General features: G+C 37.0%; 1 protein-coding gene across 2 annotated transcripts in view; it reads right to left on the bottom strand.

Annotated features, from left to right (window-relative positions):
• LOC117378193 (oxysterol-binding protein-related protein 10-like) overlaps window positions 1-23,115 on the bottom strand; it is an 85,306-nt gene that overhangs the window by 19,338 nt on the left and 42,853 nt on the right. For both annotated transcript variants that reach the window (XM_033974723.2, XM_033974725.2), the window contains exons 6-7: window positions 16,398-16,629; window positions 10,373-10,500 (exon numbers count right to left, since the gene is read on the bottom strand). In XM_033974723.2, the coding sequence (XP_033830614.1) occupies window positions 10,373-10,500; window positions 16,398-16,629 (360 nt within the window). The remainder of the gene's footprint in view (window positions 1-10,372; window positions 10,501-16,397; window positions 16,630-23,115) is intronic.

Consider the following 23,115-nt stretch of genomic DNA (forward strand, 5'->3'; position numbering starts at 1 on the left):
TCATAGTTACATAAAACAATTTGACCTTTATTACTGGCGAAGTTCATATTTTTATTCCTGGTTGGACATGGGTGGCAGATGGGGCATATAGTTGTTGCATAACTATCGAGCAACCATACAAGGCCAAAGCTTGTTTAGTTAGAGCACAGCTGGCAAATAAAAAAATATATGACACCATCTATATATTTTTTATAATTATAACTTTGTTTTTCATGGTTTATTTGCTTGGCGTCATGGCAGACCTTCAGCGTATCTTGGCACAAAGCTCCTGAGCAAAACTATGTCCTGTTACTTAATGAGCAAAGAATGTTGTTTTTGTTGTTCCTGTGTGTCTGTGTGTGTGTGTGTGGGTGTGTGTGTGTCTGTGTGCTAGGGGGTTAAAGCGAACATTAAGGAGGAAAGGTGGTTTGTTTTGGATGAAATCAAGAGGCAGTTTTAATTTGAGAATGCTTATTTTTACTGACTTACACTGGGATGAACCTTCACTGACCCAATAACTAAAGGAAACCAGGAATTATCAACCTCTGAACTAAATGCGATCTTATACACCAGATTATTATCTAACAATGAACCTGGTATAGATGGAAGTGGTATCTTTATTAGTGCAGTAGAGGTAATAAGCGCCAGTATCATCAAGGCACTGAAATAAAACATCTTATACAATACATATATGTTACACTTGTTTATAATATTTAGAGTGAAACATATTCGGTCTCGTATACATGTTTAATTCACCAGGAGGTTGCTGTGTCTGCTGTGTGTGTGTGTGTCAACAAAACTAGAACAGGGCCGGTGATGTCATACTTAACAGTCAATAGGAAAAGCTTCTGAGCTGGCACAAATCTATAGGCTATATCTAGTAAAGCACAGTGGTTCTCAAACTGTGGGAGGGGTACAACAGTATCTGCATCAATTAGAGCCAGTTACATGTCACGTATAGTCCTGATTAAACCCATTTTAATTATGGCTTATACCTGTTTAAAATCCAGAGTTTTTGTAATAGACAAAAGCCATTTTCAAGTGCTGTAAATTAAACTAAAAACTAAAGAAATTCTCAAGACCTCAGCGTGAATTAGTTGATTGAAAGGGAACATGGAATTAGAAAAAAACTCTCAAAACTATATCCAGCAAACTCACTCCATGCCTTCTGTAGTAGTCCATATAAATCCTTCATAATCCTTACAGCCCTTAAGTTTTCACTATGCTTTCAGTTGTATCACCAGTAGAATAAATTGTCAAGACGCTGGAGTTCTAACGCAGGAAAAGTTTATTTACATCAGTACAGGACCCAGCACCTGGAGACATGAACCCTCAAGACATTATAATAGTGCTGTCCATTTTAGACTAGTACAATCCAGTCCAGCTTCCATTGCAGGGAATATTATACCTCTGAGGACAAGCTAAGATAACAAGGACTGAGCTGGCAGTAAGTGCCCTAGATACAGCACCAAAATGGAATTTCTAGCACCATCCATACAATATCTGCTACTTGGCAGTGCCTGTTCAGACTAGCGTAAAGCCAGCATCCTTCAAACCCCACTATATGTAAAAGCATGCACATACAGAGAGCCCTGTTGGCATGGTTCTTGTATAATTTATGAACTCTCAAAGACTCAGAGTGAAGTGGTGTTTACAGCTGAAGCAGTGCACTCTGGGTAAACCCTTTAGGCCTGTGTGTTTCATCCTACACTCTCACATGCAGTACCATACAAAGCGCTGGGCTACAACACAAAAAGGACTAGTTTAGGAATATTATACAGAAAAATAGACTTACGCTGCAGTGTTGTGAAGTTAGAGATTTGACTTGCACCACACTGGACCTCATCTCCAAAAAGACAGTTAAGGTAGTAGAAAATATTGAAAGTAAAAATAAAACTATCCAACAAAAATGCTCAAATGTCCCACTAAAACTTTGTCTCTTGAATGTGTCTTGCTTTGATAAAAACTGCTGGCACTAGTGGTATCCTGTTGGTGCTTATGTGCTCGTATATAAGCAGTACTGGGGTGGGTCTCTCCTCTCTCTCTCCACACAGAGAGGAGGCATATTATGAAGCTAGGGGGAAGTCCCAGTGACGTAGATGGGGAATTGTGATGTAACCGACAGCACTGCCCTGGTTTAAAGTGCTTCTATGCCTCCACCTTTTCCTGGCGATAACGATTACCCAGCATGCATCACTCATCTCAATCTGTGCCGTTAACATCAGGAAGGCTAATTTAAAAGAACAATTAAGTGGTGCAGAAGTGTTTAGACAATTAGTTGTGCAATTGCAGAAAATGTTAGGCAATTAAAATAATCAATATAGACTAAACAAGATGAGCCCAACCCATACTGACATTACAGGATAAAATATGTTAAGTACAAATGTTTAACGTGCTAGAAAAGTACTTTATAAATCAAAATGCCACTTATGCCCATTTGAAATACAAGCATTGATAGTTCTTATTTTTACACCACAAGAGCAATATCCCCAGAAAATAATACTATCTTCAATTTAATAAAAGTATAAATAAACAGTTTTACCCACCCATTCTAGATATTCTGTCGTTCATTACTTCTTCCATTTCAGTGTGAATCTTTCAGTAATGGCTTCCCTCATTCAAACTCTCTTGAACAGTCACTCTCTGTTTCCCACTGTTACTGTTAGTACTTTTCCATTTGGAGAGATGACTGAGAGCCAAAACAAATATATCCAGGGACTGGAGATATCTATTTCTTCTTCAAATATATGTTTTCCTTGTATGAGTAGTAAGCTTCAGAACTCACAGAAATCAAAAGCATACTTGGGTTATAAAATGTTATACCTTACACTCTTAGCTGAAAAGTAAGTATCCTTGTGTACATATGTGAGTAAATGAAGGTGGGTGTGTAACTAATATATAAAAGAACTGATACGTCTATAGATGAATGTTTTAATTTTATATAGTGTAGAGCAGTTTTGTAACTAATACTGATTGTTTAGTCCATGTAAAATAAATGGATGTATTTCAAGATTAGGGAAGACGTCAGTGAAGTTGTTCACATGCACACTAAAATCTGATTATAATTAGATTTTTGGAGCTTTAAGATTACCTAAATTACATGTAAACTGCAAAATCTGACGTGAGTGATCAGAGGGACCATGAGCTAAGAAATTAAATGATTAGACTTTTTACTATTTTTATTATAATATTATATTATATATTATATAATTATATTATATATTGAATGACTTGGTTGTGCTGTAGTTTTGTGTGGTTTGATGGACTTTGCTGCTCTCTGGTGGTAAAGTGAAGTTACTACATTCCTGTACTACAGCACAAAGACATGATCTTCTAAATTTAGTCAAGGGAAAATAGGTCAAAATTCCTAAGAAGTGTAAACAAACAAAAACTTGAAAGCATATGACAGCCATTGTATAACAGAGGGCTATCCCATTTGATTTCTTCAAAAAAGAATTTTGCCAGATATAGTTTGTTGCCTTATTCTAGGTGTTTTATGTCAAAGGTGCACTATGAATTTAAGAGATCAAGATCAAGGCAAAGCAATAACATCTTCATGAATGTGTATTTTTTAAGTAGACTGTGTGATTATTTGCTTTGAATCAACAAAGAATATTAAATGGAAAAAGATGACATAATAATTATATTTAAGTTTATATCCTGTAGTCTCAGCTCTTTAAAGATGTCATATTTTACTTCTATGGGGTATTCATTGCTAACACATAACATATTTAGATCACCGTGTTACCTTTTATTGTTTTGAAAATGCTAAATGAACCAAAATCAGCATATTAACATGTTTTAGGAGATTTACTTTCATTTTTGATGCTCCCCCTTCAGAGTGCTATCACATTACAACGAGCGTGCATTCCACTAATGAAACTACAGCACATTGCATCAGGTTTGTATCATGCTTTTGTATATTTATGGAGAATTGTTGTGTGGGGGCATGGATGATGAAGGCTTGTGGGCGGAGCACTGGACAGAATCTTACAGCTAACCATAAGGAGGGTTAGAATAAAGCCCGGAGGAGATTGCTAAATTACTCAAACATGCATGGATGGCATCTCAAAATTTTTGATGAAGGAACAACATTATAACATGACTAAAAACTAATAAAAATCCTCTTTAAACAAATGTTGCTTTGTCATTCAAATGAAAAAAAAACAACTATATTATCCTAACACAAATGCACTCCCAGTCTGTCTATTCTTGAGATTACATGTAAAACTGGAAGCCGTCCAAAGTATGTGAATGATGATTGGATGAAAAATGGACTTCCACAAACAGTACACCACTGTAGCATAAATTATACAGCAGTGTCATAGCACTGGCCGACAAAAGAGGAAGTGGAGGCTGCAGTCCATTTTATTCACAAGATTGATGGAGCTTTGCATTGTGTTCTTAATTAAATGTCTGGCCAGTCGGCATATAAATCTTTATAAACAAACCTGGAAAACTGAACTTTTTCATTTACTTCTGTAACTTTGGATGTTTTTAATTCTGTAGACACAACGTGGCAAACTAAAAAAAGTCTAATAAATAACTATGGTATATAATAATGTTACAAATTGAATCTTATACAGTGGACATGGCCTGGATACATATAGTATTTGTAATATTGGTAATGCACTATATTTAAAAAGAATCACTCATTGAGAAATTTCACAAATGTTGAACCTAATGCTTCTTTTTAAGCAGTATGGTTCCACAAGTTTGATATAGTGGTCGTGTGGCTCATTGCTCTGACACCTGACAACAACGATGTATGTGCCAATAAATTATAATACAATAACTATAAGAGCCTCCACCAGCAATAAAAAAAGTTAGTTAGTTATACCTTAGTTATACCCCAAGTGAATTCAAGCAGACAGAAAGACCTTGAAATGTGTGCCATATATTAATCGATTTAGATTAAACTAAACAAATTAAAATGGCAGTATTATTTTATTGGACATAAAACGAGATAGATCATTGCCATTTCACACAACAAGTAGTCAAATTGCTGAGTCAAAGTCTGAAATCTGCTCTAAATCAGAGATCGTCCAATATGTTTTTTTTTGTTTTGTTTTTTTTCATGGCTGATGTCAATGCCGATTATTTAAATTATGGAGAAACACATGGCCAATAAGCTCTGCCGATATTTTTGGGCCCATTTTGATTATTTTCACTGAATTATGTACTTTTACTTTACGACAAACTCACCTACAGTCTCTTTTAACCACAGACCTTTAACAGGGCAGTGTTGTCATGTTTTGAGCAGTTATCTTTTTGCATTTAACTGTTCAAATAAAGCTTTGCATGTACTCTTTAAGCAACAGAACAGTCAAAATGAAATATCGGCCTGTGCTGAATAAGAAGTGCAAATATCTGGACTATTGGTCTGTTTCTACTCCAAACCACAAACAGAGGATTGGCTGTGGACCTCAAATAAAAAGCCTCAAGCTGAGTAGTAACAATTTGAAATTCTATTAAAAAGTTATTAACTTTGCAGAGACCTACCTCTATCTCAATTTGAAACTGTCAGCCCAGTCAAAAACATTCACCATCTACTGAAATTAACCTACTGCAGAACACAAAGTTTTCTTCTATATCTGTAATTGTTTACATTGATTTAAATTACTGTCTGATAATTATATTTAACAAGATTTTCTTTTACACCTGTGACATGAAACAGCTCGACTAACATTAAACAGAGACGCCATTACATCAAGGGCAGAGACATGACAGACCTCACATCTACTTATCTTTATAATGTATGGAACAGAAGTCCATTATCCACTCCAGCTTTATGTAAATGGATCAGTGCACTGCATATATGAGCCCTGTTAATGCACTGTAACTGACATGTAATGTTTGTTTACACAAACATTACAACTGGAAGGAATTTAACCGTATAAAAAGGAGGGGAAATATTTAGGTTTGAACAGTGTGATTTATGTTAGAATATCAAGTAGACAATTGAAATGATTGACTATATGAAAGTATAATGATCACGTAAAAGCTCTAGAGAATCATTTTGTGAATGAGCTCCGGTCACTATAATACAGCATCAGATTAACACATGTAAATCAATGTATAACCAATAACCAATTAATGAACTGATTAAATAAAACATGAAATATACTGATAGCTTTTTATGTAACCTAATTAAGTACATTTATAATAGAATAGAAGATATATTTAGATTTATACACAATGAACATGCCAAAAGACACAAAATAATGGTGAGAAACTGTAAAAAGTAATTTAAGAGCACTTGTTTTAGATTGGAGAGGGAGAGGAGAGAATAAAGGGAGAGAGGGAGAGAAGAGAGGAAAGGGGAAAAGAGAGAGGAGAGAGAAGAGGAGACAGGAGAGAGGAGAGGGGAAAGGAGAGATGGAGCAGGACAGAGGAGCCAAGACAAAATCCATCCACAGATCAGAGTCATCCAAACACCACGACCCTCTAAATCTGACAGCTCTGACCAAACATTCACCAGTCACAGGGAAGCAGAAGAAATCCTCTTTGGGTTTGTTTTGGTACAGTAACTAAGTATAATCCATGCACCACTATTAACAATAATACAATAATTGTGAATTGTAGTTTAATCAAATACTGTGCAGTTTCTCTGAGACACAGCCTTCAGTCAACAGGTCAGTCAAAGGCACAGAGGTTTGGAAAAGCATCCCAGCTGCTCTCAGAGACAGTCTCACATTAAACATTAAACATGTTTAAAATTAACCTGAAATGTTGGCTCAAGAGGAATCAGGTCTGTGATCACTGATGTTGAGTGTGTGTGGGGTTTTTTTCTTACTCTAATGTTGTAATGTGTTTAATGTTTGTTATTGAATATCTGTACAGTGCTCTTATCTCATATCCTGACCTGCCAGGGACTACAGATGGAAAACATCCAGTTGGATAATTCTGGCATATCATATATATGTTATACTTAATATACATTGTCTCTTTAAATAATAATAAACATAAATCTAACTTTAGAAGGTGAAATAAGTGGGCAATGCACTTAGTTCAGATTAAAAATAAAGGAGGAATGGCTGCCAAGTCTTCTACTGTAAACGGATCAATTCAAAACCATCATATCTTAAGTGTTCAAGCTTTAAATGGGGCCTGACTTCCACCCAACACTTAAAAGATGGTGGGGATGCTTTCTTCCAGCCAAGCAACATTAAGCCTCTTGCAAGCAGTGTGATGAAGGATACTGCATCTGTTTGGTGGAGGGTCACTGAAATATCCAGAGGCACAACTTCAAACAAGCCATAGTGGAATCCAGAACATATGGCTCAGGTCGGCTGGGCCATGACCACACCTCATACAGGAAGGATCCACACCAGGTTACAGTATGACTATCTTACTTGGTGACAAATGTAACATGTGCAGCACCTTAAACTGTAATAAACCACGTCTTATACAAATAGATGAATGAATTCTTGTGATCACTTTTACCAAGTGTTATAAGTGAAATGTTCACCTTATTCCTATTCCCATTGAATTTAAAATGGCCCAACAATGGGGGATGCTGCACCTTGAATTCTATTGTAAATGAAGCCTTTATGAAGCAGATTAAAGTCCAAACTCTCATTAAGCCATGTTTTTCGGGACAAGGTTAAAGATAAAGATGTTTAACAAAACAATGTATTTGGGGATAAATGAAAAAATCACATCATGGGACCTCAAAGTCATTCGTTCAAAGGAGATTCATCATTTTCTATTAAAGATGGGGCAAAACGGACATAACATTGAATACGAGCTCAAATTAGGGAACGTCTGAATTTAAAAAGGATTATAAGACCAAATCTTTAAAGCACCCTGGACAACAACATTGTTTGTCCACAGGGGTTTACTCAAAGGTAGTGGACTACACAAAAGAAATGAAAGTGAAGCTGGATTACTAGAGAGTTGTTCACCTGGACCCAAGATGGAGACTCCGCCTCCAGTGTGTCTGCAGTCCAAAACAGAGGTTTGTGAAGGTTTGTTGCCCATTAGGAGTAAAGAAAATTGTGAAAAAATAAACCACCATCCTCTTTCCGTCGTTCTAAGAACTTTTGTTTGTTTTTCTTTTCCAAATGAGCATGAACATGTGCTTATTCAGTTTGTTAAAGAAGGCTTTAGGGATGAAGACTGGCACTGTCTGAACCAGAAGCCTAGGCAGGATTATCATTTTCACAGAGCTAACTCTTCCAACAATGATAAAGGGAGTTTTGACCATCTATCTGGCTTTTTCCAGAAACTTTATAAAATAATTTCAAAAAAGAAGGTAATACTTGTAGGTGACATGTACACAAAAGTAATTAAAATTGCCCTTGTTGATAGTGAAGGGGAAACTCTGGATATTTCATTGTTGAGCCTTTTTGTTTATTGGAAAAAAAACTTTTAGAGATTTATAGCCAGACACCTGCCCAAATCTGTTTACACGAGAAATATGAAGGTGTGCGGATTAGAAAGAAGAGGAGAAGGTTATCCACATAAAGGGACAATTGGCAAGTTAGTCTTCTTCTTTGTATTCCAACAAAGGGGCAGATTCCCTCATCATAATTGTGAGGGGTTCAATAGCAAAACAGTATCAAATAAAACTGGGCTTAATGGACAGCCCTGCTTTGCTCCACGGGCAAGAGGGGAAAAAAGCTACCATATGTGATCTAATTGATGCTTGAGGTGCTGCATACAGAATATTGATCCAGGAACAAAAATAGTGTCAAATCCCATTTTTTAAGTGTAGTGAACAAAAAAATGGTAAGCAACTCTATCAACTGCATCTTACACATCAAGGGAGATCGCTACTTTGAGCACATTATTATCATTGCGCCGAAAACTGCTGGATATTTGTCTTCCCACAACAAATCTCATTCAGGACGATATGAATCACAAAGGAGTGATTTTTTCAGTTACAATGAAATTGTCGCTTCTGTTGTTGTTACAGGTAGAACTTTACTGTCCAAAATCTCCCTAAAAACTTTTAAAGGCAATGGGACCAATTTGAAAGCAAATGTTTGTATTTTATTATTATTATTTTTTTTTTTATTGATACCCATCTGAACCAGGTGCTTTACCAGATTTCATCACCTTAATGGCATCATCTATTTCAAACAGAGACAGGTCTGACTCCAACATAGTTTTATCTGAATCTGTCAAAGTAGGTGGGCTCTAAAGAAGTTCTCCATTTCAGTCACATCACTGCCTTCAAAGGTGTATAATTTCTCATAAAATTATTTCAATTCTATATTAATGTCCTTCTGGTTTGTCAGAACATGCAGATGCTCATCTTTAATCGCAGCTATAAAACCAGCAGTTGTTGTTTGTTCTAGTTGATGTGACAGCTGTTTGCCTGCCCAGTCACCACATTCATAAAACCTTAGGTGGGACCATCCATCCTCAAATTGGCTTTTATGGTTTCCCAGAGTGTAGAAACCACTCTGGGAAAGCATTCATTATTCATTAAAATCCATTCATTCATTAAAATCCATGAAAAAATCTATAAATTCGACAAACTTTTGGATAATGATCTGGAGTTTAGCCTCCATGAAAAGGGTGAGGCCATAATCTCAATTTTAAAAGGTAAATTTTAAAATCACTGGTGTGTGATAAGATATTTCGATCCTGTCATATTCTATGTGAGTAACCAAGGGTAATAGTTTTTTGGTCAATTATAAAGTAATTGTTTGAATAGCTTTGGTGCACTGGGGAAAAGAAAGAAAAGTGTTTGGATGTTGGGTGCCTGAATCTTCACAGGTCCATGACATCATAAACTAATCATCAGCTGATTTGATTTACACCAGTCCACGGCTGGATACAAGGTGCAGTTCAGGTCCCCAGCCAATATTAGATCATGCTAGTCAAGGTCTAGTAAAAGTGAGAATGCACTAGAATGGCCTTATGTCTCAGTGGCTTTCTCATCTATTTTGTCAAACGACCCTTGTTTAATTATAGACTTTGCATTAAGAACTTGTTGGTCACCATTGCGGCCTCAGACCGCTGCATCCTCCTTCATGCAGGCTGGGCCAGGTATGTTACCTTCAGCTTGAGGTTCAGCTCCAGCATCCAGTTGTTTCCCCTTACAAACTTGTTTTTTGGACATGTTGGCCGTAACCTGATATTACCACAACTATAGATTGGCAATGAAAGCTTTGTTGTGCTATTTTTAAAGCAAAATGTTTATTAAAAGAGGATGTCCCTGTGTGGAGCTCAACGAGACATGGCTTTATATAACACTGCCTCACCGGAACATGCCCTACCTCACCTAACCATTATTTAGCCAAGCCTGGGACTGGCACAAAAACCACCACAGTGACTTTTGAAGTTCAGCTATAAAATCACAAATATTTGTACAATACTTGAACCTCAATCAAGGCATTCACATACATATCATTACCAGCCCTGTTCACACTGTGCTCACCTCAGCTCCATGGGACAGGCTGCGTTTTCGGGAGTCCGGGGAGGGCTCGGTTGAGTGCAGAGGAGTCAGACCGTTCCTCATCTGCTCCACTGAGGGGGACTTTGGGACAGTCCACACAGGAACACCATCTGCACCAAACACAAGAACGAAAGAGCAGATTTAAGACTGGTACAGCCAGGAAGGAGCTGGACTGATTCTTTCATAGTTCAAAAGAAGTTGGGCGCTCCGTTTGAAAATAGGAAGCTTTTTAAAGATAAACAACATAACAGGGGTTGAGACCACTTCATGACAAATTTCTGTTGTAAATACATTTGTTTTTTGATGCTAGCGACACATCACATACCTTACATCAAAGTCTAGAGTATAGCTGCACTCCGATGATGACGGATTTAAAGTAATAGATTTTCCCCAATCCTTTTATATGTTTAACTGGATGTTTAAAGGTGCATTATGGCTATGTCTGCCAACTCCTTGTGTCCATGAGATGTTATTGCTTTGCCTGGAGTGTTCCACAATATAGCATTAAACTTAGCTGTCATGCTTTTTTTCACATTACAGGTGTTTTTATTGCTAAGAAAAACACTTGAAAAACATGTATTCTTACTGCGAGCTGTGCTGCCTTTCCACAGTTCTTCATGGAGAGTTATGTTTAATGCCATTGTGTGGAACATTCCAAGTAACACAATGACATTTACATCTAAGTTTTATAGTGCACATGTAAAGTTGACCAAAAAATATGAAAAAAATGTTAATTAAATTTTGGTTTCAACACCTGATTTAATGTATTTGTACAAAGCAACCCAACTTTTCTGAACAGATTTTATGCATTATTGAGAAGCTTGAATATAAAAAGCAGTTTATATGAGTATATTTGAATCTGATATAAGCTTTTCATAACAGGCGTATCAGATTGACAGCAGAGACAGCAGGAAATTGGCATAGCATCTGTGTGCGCCGCTCAGTCCCTGTTGTGTTAGAAAGCAAAGGTCGACTGCTTCTGCTGCAGTTTGCTCTGATGTTAGGAGAGAACAGACCATTTCTGTTCTTGTGTCTTATAAACTGAGTTACTTTAGCAGCTCTTCAGCAAGTTTTATGGAGAACTGAAAATAGTGGGGACTTTTCCCATAGATCTGTCTGTAGTAAAAATTATATAATATACTAAAGTGTCTACCTACATCAGTGATCTGCATTTCATGGAGCAAATATCTCAACAGCCTCTAGGGCTTTTATCAGTACAGCAGAGTGGATTTTTCATTACATGCTTTTTTACATGCTTTAAAGGCACTGCACCAGGTTTTGAAGTTATCCCTTACTTTTCCTGATGCATTTCTAAAAACTCACAATGAGTGTATATATATGTTTCACAACTTTAAAGCTAAAAAACCATGCTACCAGTGTTCCACCATTACTTCCAGGTTTGCAGACAACAAAAACAGTATATAATTAGATGCAGACAGCAGACATATATCTTATTTTGACTAAGAGCTGCTTTTACGATATATCTGTAATAACATGCAGTTCCTTATAATATAAATGATATAATTCATATGAAAATATAATAATAAAAACAATAATTGACTAAGTTTCAAGTTCAATCATTTTATCAAATACAGATTTTCTAAGGACACATATTTTGTCTTGGTCTACAGTTGAATTGCAGCACTGGTAATTAGCAAAAGCTGAAGGAATCACCAGAAAAACACTCCCACCCATTTAAAGTAATATGAATGAGGTTAAAGGTCAGATCATGTCCACTTTGCGCACTCTAATTGGGCTCCACTCCACTGCCCTCAGTAGTCACGCTCTGATCCCCATTAGAGTGTGCTTACACGGGCCGTCCTGGTACTGCTGAGCCTAACACTGAGCCTCCATAAAACCTGTGAAATAAGCCTGAGGCACAGCGTGTACTCGGTGCTTTGGTCAGCTGACAGTTTGATGGACAGGAGTGGAGACAATGTTAGCGAGTCTGCGGCTAATGCTAATGGACAAGTGTACACTGATGGATAGTCTGTCTGAAAGCAAAATCGTTTCCAAAAATATAATCTGGCATCTTTACTGTCACTGTCTGCTGTGGTCCAGTCCTGTTTTTCCTGTTGTCTTTCCCTCATCCTCTGTGTCATCTGTCTGCTCCTGTCTGGACAAGGCTGCTGAGAGCACACCTGGCTTCCATCTACACTCCACCTCAGTATAAGAAGAGCAGCTCCACTGACACTCCTCCCCACTTTGTTTGATCTACACAATTAGTTAGTAGTTCTTCACTTTTCTTCTCTATATTTTTCTACCTACCTGCTCACCTGTCTGCCTGGCTGCCCAACCACTTTATTGACTATGCATAAATCATTTTGATTGTGCTTCTGTGTTCTGCTTTTGGGTCCTATATCAAACCATGACATTTACATTGCAAAGGTTGCAGAAGTTCATTAATATGCATTGTCCTTATAAAATAAACAGAGAAATATTTATACTGCAACTATTCAATACACTCTGTCCTTATTGAAGCATTTTCAAAGGCTTTACACGAACTGCATAAGATAAAGGTACCCAGATTTTAAGCCAAAGAGTGATTATTCTTAAAGAGACTCTGCAGGAATAAGGAATCATGTTTAATATTGCCAATATGACTCAGCTAAAAACAAGATAATCATTTACATTTTTGATTTCAGACCTATACCTATCAAGTGCTCCCTCAGCTGATCAAGTGATTTTAAAACTGCAACAAGATTTTAATGAAATCCAAAATTTCCTCATAAATCTTAAATTATCATTGAATGCAAACAGAACAAAGTATATGATTTCTTTCTACTAAAAAACATTTAAATGATTATCTTTACACACTAAATTATACACTGACTGAAAGAGTTACCACCTATAAATATCTTGGGTTTTGGTTTGACTTAAACTTACCCATTAAAATACATCTCAGAATTATGTAAGTGTTTAAAATCTAAATTATCATTTTATTATAGAAACAAATCTTGTATCCCATTTAATCACAGAAAAAAGTTCAATCAATAATATATAATCACATCTACAACTGTTTTTAATGTTTTAAATGGACCTATGTAGTTATTTTTTGTTTTATTTGTTTTCTGTATTGTACTGTATTTTAACATGAAGCTCATGAACAGGAGAGTTTGGTACTCTCATTGTGCCTCTACCTGTATAAATAAAAATAAATGAAAATGAAATGATTAATTATCAGAAAAGTGGAGCAAGTAGTGCAGGTTTTAAGGATCAAATGCTGCATACATTAGCTTTTAGCACAAGAATACACATAACGGAAACTAAAACTGGAATACACCAGAACTAAACTTGAATTAAACAACAACTAAATGTAACTAAACCACTATGCACTAGACCAACTTTTTTTTTTTTTTTACTTTGTCCAATGTCACAGGGGAACCCAGAAATGGAGAGTGAGATGAGGGTGGATGAATAGGGCCATTGGTCTTTGGATTCATGCAGGCGAAAGTGAAAATGTAAAATAAACATGCAGCAGATGTCTCCAATGGCTCCAACTTCCATTTCTGGGTGGTGGCATTGATTTAAACTCACCATAGAGTTTTAGTTTCACTGTCTTATAAGGTAAATGTATTATTTCAATAGAAGCTGGTTTCTGCCATTGCACTGAAATGATCTCAAATGAAGATGTTAAAAGGATTATATGAACAATTATTACACAATATGATGAGGTTTATAAAAGACGTCTATCATTTGACCAATTTTCCCTCTGCTTACGTATTTCACTTCACATTGAGTCTGTTTCAGCAGCAGAGACCAGCTTCAGAGGGAAGGAGCTGTTTTCAGGATTGTGTCCAAATGCATTCCTTTACTTTATCTTGTAAAGGAAAAAAACAGGATCCACTGTGCTGATATTTCACTGTCTTGTTTGTGACTGGTAGGTTATTTAAGGTTACTTAAGGTCATATTACCCTAATCACTGTTGTTATATGTCTATCTTGTTGAACAAGCATTTGTATCAGGAGCATAACCTCATGCTTGTGCCTCTCAGGTCTCAGTCCATGCAGAGGCGGTGCTGTTTGAACACACATTGAACCCACCAGCCACACTCTCTATCAGCTGCATGGAGCGGATCATGCCACTGTCCCGGACCTGAACCAAGCCCCCAGCACCGCGTGTGGGTCACATGCCAGAGGCAGGGAGCAGCTGTACCCCCTAGTGGTCAAACTGTATATGCCAAACGACGGAGAGAGAGAGAGGTGAGCAGTACTTGCAGCCGGGGCGTCCCACTCCACACCAGCCCCTGTCTGAGGAGCAGCTACAGGGCAGAGCGACTGTGGGCGCAAACACAACACCAACACGTAAGGAGGCTGGGCCAAGAGACAGGGCATCTGACACAAATATGAGGACCTAAGACCAGACTGCAGCTGTGAGGGGTCCTGGAGATGATGTGAAATGTAATTTCAAGCGTGTGCATGTTTTTTCAATTGCTTAAGCTGTGGTTATTACATAAATATCATATATACATTTATTATGTGATTAAACTGAAGGTCAAGTTAACATATTTAGATAAATATTGAACGTGAAGCTAAATTAAGCATGAAATCAAGTCATTGTTCTAGAGTCCGATCAGCTGCAGGCTTCCAGTGACAGAGTAATCATTTAAAAGCTTTGCATTTCCTGAGCTCCACCTCCTTCCTGCAGACACAGTCACCGATCAGAGACAAATGGAGTACCCAAGAATCACACAGGAATACCACAACGTTATCTTTAAATACTCAAATGTAATATGCATTGCTATGAATAAAAACTGCAATATTCAATATTGCACTGTATTGATACTTTACTTTGACATCACCCTAGGGGGTGCTACATGTATATCTATAGTGGAATGTTCAATAGTTACCATGGTGACACAATGCACACATTAGCAAACAGACTGATGAGTTTGTCAAACAGAGCAGTGCCTCTGTTAGCATCACACCCCAGGGAATGTTCATGACATCAGTTGTAAAGTATCAAAGGTTTGTTGACATCATTGCTATAAGCCTATATTCTACTCCTGATACAGAAAACAAATACTATCCTCCACCCTGAGTGTCCTGTCCAGAGAAGCACCTCAGGCCACAGAAGGTTTAAATCCAGACTTTATTGGGTCCATAAGATTTGGCACATCAAGAGTTAACACCTCTGACATTAGGCACCAGTGAGAAGGTTTGGCAATAGTCCTTTAGGAGAGTGCATAGATTTAAAGTTAATAGTTCACACAAAAGCCCTTATATTTGACATGCATAAACACAGAAATGTTTTTGTGGAATTTAAAATAGAAACACACGTCACATACATGCCACAATTGGCACTGCGTTTTCAATGCATTTAAATACATTGAACAATAATGAATGAAAAATGAGACAAAAGACAGAAAACACAAATGGACAGGCAAAGGTGGGTAGTTAGTCAGTTAGGCCTTAATTTACTTGCATGGTCATTTGAAAAACATTTTACTTTTATTGCAAAAGTAGTTAAAAAGTTAAATTACTGGCAATAGTACTCACATCAGTGTTGAATAGATAAATACGTATGGCTTAATGTGTGGAAAAAGAAAATGTGTTATCTTGTTATTTTGTTAATGTGAAGTATGTAGAATGAATACAACTGACAAAACAGTACATATATTCTAATGTTTCTTGAGAATAGTATTTTGAAGTGACAATACTCTACTGCCCTTACTACTACTACTACAGGTTTTGGCTATTTTTCCAAAATAGTTTCAAAGTTTTTTGTATTATAGAAGTCTTTTTCAACATCAGTTCCTTAATATTACTAAAACTTGTGGTTTACTTGTCCTTTTGTATAGTAGATGCAATGATACTAGCCTGTTCCACCCACCTCTTCAAAGGACATACAAACAAATGCAACATTCAACAACATTTAGTACACACATTGAAGTTCATAGTCTCCACCAGGCAGGGGCAGGAGCCACAGTCCAACCTGCCCAAAGGGGGTTTCCCACTGGGACAAGGCTCAGAGCAGGGGGAGAGGGGGGAGAGCAGCACAGACTCACCAGAGGGGGCGCTGTGGTTCCTCTGAGCAGCCTGGGATGGAGCAGGGGTGGTGGGGTTGGTCTGGGTCTGCTGGAGGATGTTGAGACACTCTCCCAGGCAGCTCAGGGTGGCGGCCGACGTGGCTTTGAGCAGCAGCAGGTCGTGGTCCAGGCAGGAGAGTGGTCCTTTGGTTGGGAGGGAGTCGATGGACTGTACCAGGCTCTTCTGCTGACCCTCTGCTTGGGACATCACCTGAAAATACGAGGACAAAGCATTATTTTATTTTTTATTTTATTATTTACAAAACAAATACAAACATATAAGAGTAAGTTAAAGGTAGCATTGAACCTCAGTCGGTCGATTTAAGACATAACATCTATCAAAACCTAAATAATGTCTACTTGTTGGACCATAATACAGCACAACAACTTATATAAGCCAACAGTTTGTGGAAAAAAGAGGAAGAAAGCAGATCAAGCATGAAAAAGTTACTCAGTGTCACCAATGCAAGCCGGCAGACAGAACCAAACACTACTGCTCCGAAGCGTTAAACACTACAGACATTGTTATCTTGTGCGTAGGAGGTGATACAACAAGTATCTCATCTTTCTATTCAGTCTTGACAACAGCCAGCACAAATCCGTCTGACCATCTGAGAGAAAAGAGCAGTTGTAACAAGTGTAACATTTTACCAAAACAAAATAAAAGTTCCTTAAAGCTGCACTGAGTAACGTTTCTGCCATAAGCTTGTCTACCTGGAATGTTCCACAGTAAGGCGTTACACTTGCTTATCTACATGGAGAAAAGCACTTGTTGGCCACATTACAGGTCAGATCTGTGGAGCAATAAAAACTAGTAATTTGATAGATGCAATTCAGATGGGTTTAATGGGAAACGGTCACACACTCAAATCGTTTTACATCAAGGAACCACTCAGTCATTCACACACACACATTCGCAGACTCTGGGGCGGAGGCGGGTTAAGTGTCTTGCCCAAGGACACAACAACAATATTCATCTGTGGGAGCTGGAATCGCACCACCAACCTGTGCATCAGTGGATCTGATCGCTCAAACCAATGATGTTTATGTCGAGAGCGGGATTCAAACCTTCAGATCAGTGGGGAAATACTACAACTGAGCTACTGTTGCCCTAAAGCCATAGTGTGGAGCATACAAAAAATACAAAAAATAAGAAAAAGTTCCCCACTAGCACAAAGAAAAAGTACCCACGATAAATATTGACCCCAAAAATAATTGTTCCATCTATATATACATCTACTCCATCTATGTATATATATTGCATGTTAAGTTGATATTGTAATTATCATGACAGGCCTAAGCAACCTCCTCCAGAAAAGTTTCATAGTCCCTCTTTAAGAAGTAACATAAGAGACTCTTGAGTGTGAGTCAGCAAAGGTAAAAATGATACGCTTGTTGCTGCTAATAGGCTTGTTTATCAGCCTGGAAATGTTGTATTCATTAATATTGTATGAGTGCGCAGTATCCCTCTCCTTAATGACAGCTGTCTCAATGCTTCGGTGTGCACGGCCCCCTCGCCATCACTCAAAGTTGATGGATTTTCTTTATGTACAATAGAAGTATGTGTCACCAATTATTCAGCTGTTTTGTACATATTAACACAAGTCACGTTATGTTCTTGGGTTGTTTTACTCGACTCTGTTTGGCATCTTGATGTTTAACTCTGCCCTTCAAACAACCTGCGCTGCAATCTGTTTTATTGAACACTTTTAGTTTGTCAATGCTATTAGCTGTATGAGTCAATGATGTGAGGAAGAGGAGAAAGAAAATATTATGAATGGAAGTAAACTGTACCAAGAAATCCCAGTTCTCCTGATGAATTGGCAAATTATAAAATCACAAATGCAGCAGTTATTTAGTTCCTCTGCAACCTTTTAGTTCTTCTGCAAATCTGTAGTTTAAGCCTCTACAAACACGTTCTGAAATGTGATGGGATTTCTGTTTTGTTTTAGCAGTTCATATTTCAGTCTTCTCTCAAATGTTCTGCTACTGAATGCTTAAAATGTAAGGATTCTGTTCAGAGTGTACAACTACAAATCTAAGTCTCTATAATTACTATATCAACTTATCATTCAATATATTAAATCATTTTTGGGGGTCAACATTTATCGTGTGTACATTTCCTTGCTCTACTGGTCTATTTTTGGTTATTTTATGGCTATATGATAAGATTTAAGCCGTAGAAGTTTGAACTAATAATTTATTTGACTCATTACCGATGCAAACTAAGTACTAAAGTGTTTCATTCTGCTGTTTATTTATTGCACTTAAGGATATTGTAGATTTAGAATAGTTTCTGTGGTTTAAATCTGTTCTTGGGTTAATATGTCAGTGGCATAAATTTTTGTGTATTCATTTAGTCAATCACAGTTCAACTCATTTATCCCAGCCTTGATTTCCCCCATACGTTTCTATTTTTAACTGTAAATGCATGTGAAATGGGACAGAAAATCACTATATCTCCAGTCAATAGTCTCTGATCTCGGGAGGGTAGAATGCATGAAGCCAGCTACCAAAAATAGCCCCTCTCCTTCATGACTCTTCCACTACAATCATGTACCACTGCTGTGTATCCACTGGACATCACACACAGGCGTTTGATGGGCTGAGGTTCACCAGCTCTGACAAGCACACAGACTAACACAAATACAGGACACACAGGGAGAGAAAGAGGAAAAGGGGCAAAAGCGAAGGTCTATTTCAGCACAAAGAACTCCATCTAGTCCTTTTGAAAGAAATCAGGGCAGCCGTTATTATGGTGGCGGTTTGACTTCCTGTGCAGAATAGGAAATGGAGCAAATCAGAATATATTAGAGACTAGGTGAAAAAGTCAGGATTCTTATAGTGGGACAAAAGTTTTAAATAGTAACACTGGCTTTTTAGGACCAAAGAAATGAAATATGTTCTTTGACGGACGGTTAATGCATAATAGAAATGAAATATGGTCTTTAAGGTTAATGCATAATTAATAGCAGTAATGTGGAAAGTTGGGTTTCAGTTATAGTGAAGCTTCACAGTTCTATGATGCACAAATATAGTCTCCAGTCTTTATAGCTTTGGACAAATTGGACTCAAATATGTGTAGACTTGATTGTGCCAATAGAGAAATGTGTCTTCTGGTCACAGGGAGAACTTGTAAACTCCACACAAAAACCTGTAACCTTGCTTTGAGGCGAGCCACTAAGCCACCACAGACTCAAATCCACAGCAAGTAACATCTGAGTAAAGTTTGGAATTCACACTTCAAACTAGGGTTGGACGGTAAGGAAAAAAATGATTATCACGAATTTCTTAGAGAGAGATCAGATTTTTTTTTTTTCATGATGATCCTACTGCCGTTCAGAGGTACAATCATAACACACACACACACACACACAATAAAATAATAATACTTTCTTCTGAAAGTTCAGAGTTACACTTGACTGTGATTGGTTAACTCCAACTCTCAATCAGAGTCTAACAGAGACTAACCAATAACAGAAGTGGGTGGTGAAAAGATATTACTATGCATTAGGGCTGGGCAATATGGCCAAAAAATAAAACCAAAATAAAACCAACATTGGATTTTTACAATACAAAGCTAGTGTTACTTTTGCTGAATGACGCAGCATATGTCTGATATTGACTGTGAGGTTCAAATGGAGGGGCCGGCACTGCTCCAGAGGTAAAGAATGACTTCACAATATGGCCGCGCTGTTCTTCTCTGGGAGCCGATCGTTTAAACAGGATATTCTTAGCAAAGCAGACAAGACACATGCCGCAGTGGTACTCAGCGTGGTGCATCCAAATGGAGAAAATAGAGTCAAGTCTTTTATGAGCAAGTGTCAAAAAAAGCGGCTTGCATGAAATATTGATGCTCCAACAGAGGTTTTGGAATAATACAACAGGCCCAGGACATGCTATCTGAACAGTGTTTGACAAATGACATAGACAGTCCAATTTGTTATGTTTATCAAATGTTAAAAATTGTCCTTGTAATTTGACAGTAGGACATGCTGGATATCTTTTTTCATTACAAATCAGCTGAGTTTATCTATGTCTGTTTGCTGCATCCTCTTCTCTCACAACAACTTATTGCTGTAGTCAACTAAAGAAATCTTGGTCGGCTAAAGACATGCCCAGTTCATCGATTACATACTTACATAAGATCTGAATTTTTGGTTGGAGTATTAGTAGAAAGAATCACTCCAAAAACTCCAGCTTCAACTCCAACTCCCTCCATGCTTGCTCCTCACTTCTGTTGTCTGTTGAACCTTTATAAATCTTAAAATAACTAGTTGACAACTAAAAACTCTGGTTGACTAAGACACCATCAGCCAGTTCATTGACTAAAGTACTACAATCATCATAACTTTCACTACAGTAACACATCATCTGAGATATATGGGTTATATTTTAAAGGCTTTTTGACTTTCAGACTTTACCAAAATGGACAGTGTGCAGAGTGAAATGAGAGTGAAGAGTAAGACTGAATTGAGTTGAGACCAAAAGCACATGTCCATACCACAGTACAACTTTATAAAATGAAAAGTTGACCGTATCTAAATATTATTCCACCTCTTTCTATATATTTATATTTTATGTCAAATGAATGTATATTTGAAATAGATCATCTTAAAATATAAATTATTTGCTTTGGATTAGCCTAAAATAATTACATGGAAAAAGGTGACATCATATTTTCAAATATGGTCACCCTGGAATCATTTTGAGTGTTGGAGTGTTGGTTTTGCTAGATAAAGGTGGTTTGCAGATGTGTAGTGGTGGAAAGCAACGAAGTACAAGTAGTAAAGTACTTTACTTAAGTAGAAGTTTTTACTTAACTAAATATTACAGAGGATACTTTTACTTCACTACGTTTGAGAGCAGTTATGTGCAGTTTCTTCTCCACTATATATGTGAACTGGACTAAAAAGTAAAAATTACTTTTCATTTGATTTGAGGGGTTATTTTTACCATGTTTGTAGTAACATCCTGACTGTTTTTGAGTTCAAGCTTTAGCTTTGAGCAAACAAAAATAAATACACAAAATTCATAAGAAACATTAAGAAACTGATTAGTATTTGCTACAACTGATAAAAACATGCATCATTTTATAAACAATATCACTGCATTTAATACATTGTGTGAAATACTTTAACTTTTTACTCTTAATGTATATTTTTAAATAGGTACTGGTACTTACATTCTTTTATTTAACTACATTTTTTCATGTGATACTTTTACTTTAGCAACCTTTTACCTCTGTATCTGTACTTTTACTTAAGTAACAAAACTGAGTACTTCATCCACCATTGTATATAGGATTAGACTGTGATTAAAATGAAAAGGATACAGAGAAGAGTCAAATTTGCCTTGTAGTTTTATGGCGCCATTTTAGCAATTTTAGTGTTTTTTAGTAATTTGTAGTAATTTTTTTTATTGTATTAGTCTTTTTCAAAAGGTGCTATATAAATAAACTTTGACTGAGATTGCTAAAAGACTAAAGCAAAACTGAGAAACATGATTAAATTCGTAGATAACAAAGATGGCTTCCTTTCATTCAGCTCAGCACAAGTTGCACGACAAGCAATTTCACTGTCCCCCCTTTTCCGCCAAGTCATCACATCTCCATCACTTTGAATACAAATCTGTCAGACTATTCTCTCCCCAAACAATACCGTGACCCCAAACATACCTGCTACTGTAATAATAACTTTGCCGATTGCCACAGAATCTTGACTTGGGTCATTTTTCACAAAACAGCCCAAACTTCAAAGTCGATATCTCACAATTAATCACTGCAAATGAACTGGGGACAGGCTATTACTGGAAGGAGAGAGAAAAACAATCTTCTGTAGTGAGATAAGCGAGGAGCAACGAATAGCAGAGTCTATCCATGGGTTTCTGACAAATGAAACATTAGCACCGTTGCCATAGCAATTAACAACAAAATATATTACATCTTTTAAATTATGAAAAATTTTTGAAATGTGACTTATAAACAGGAAGTTGACAAATGAAAAGAGATGTGGTGAAGAAGAGGAGGTAACTAACAGGTGCGCACTGAATTAATGTTGGACCCGGTCAAATGCTGATAGGGTGATTTTGAGTGAAAGGGGGTTTAATTAACTCGGGAGAAGAGGTTGCAGGTTGGAGAATTTAAATTTCTGTGTGAATACCGGGGAAATCATTTAAAATGCATGAGAGTTGGTGTTATAGGTTTAAGGATTAGGGGCAGATGGAGGATGATGGGATATGAAGTTTTACATATGGATGAGTTTAGGGAAAAGAGGGGGCCATTTATGATAATATGATATGATAATCCTAGATAAAAAATGAAATGAATTGCTTACTCAGAGTAATATCTATAAACAATGAATGTTGTCACAGTAACAGCCCGTCCCTGGATGCAGAAGTAAATTTTCCATTCATTTTTCTTATAAACTGTCTCCAAAAAAATATATATTAAACATTCAACTATGTGGTAACTAATGACCACAAGACCTAGAATTTTATTTCAAATCTGTTTCTGAATATTCATAAACCACCAAGTTATTATAGCATTTCACTGAATCTTGTGTTTTAAACAGCCTTGTGGGATTTATTCTATTCTATGGGAAAAATTAATGGAAAATTTACTTTCAGAATCGGAGCAAACTTCAAAGTGGGCGGGCCTGTTGAGCGCCATTGTCTGAAAGTCAATTTTGATCTAGAA

The sequence above is a fragment of the Periophthalmus magnuspinnatus genome, chromosome 11 (assembly GCF_009829125.3).
Source record: "Periophthalmus magnuspinnatus isolate fPerMag1 chromosome 11, fPerMag1.2.pri, whole genome shotgun sequence".
Lineage (NCBI taxonomy): Eukaryota > Metazoa > Chordata > Actinopteri > Gobiiformes > Gobiidae > Periophthalmus > Periophthalmus magnuspinnatus.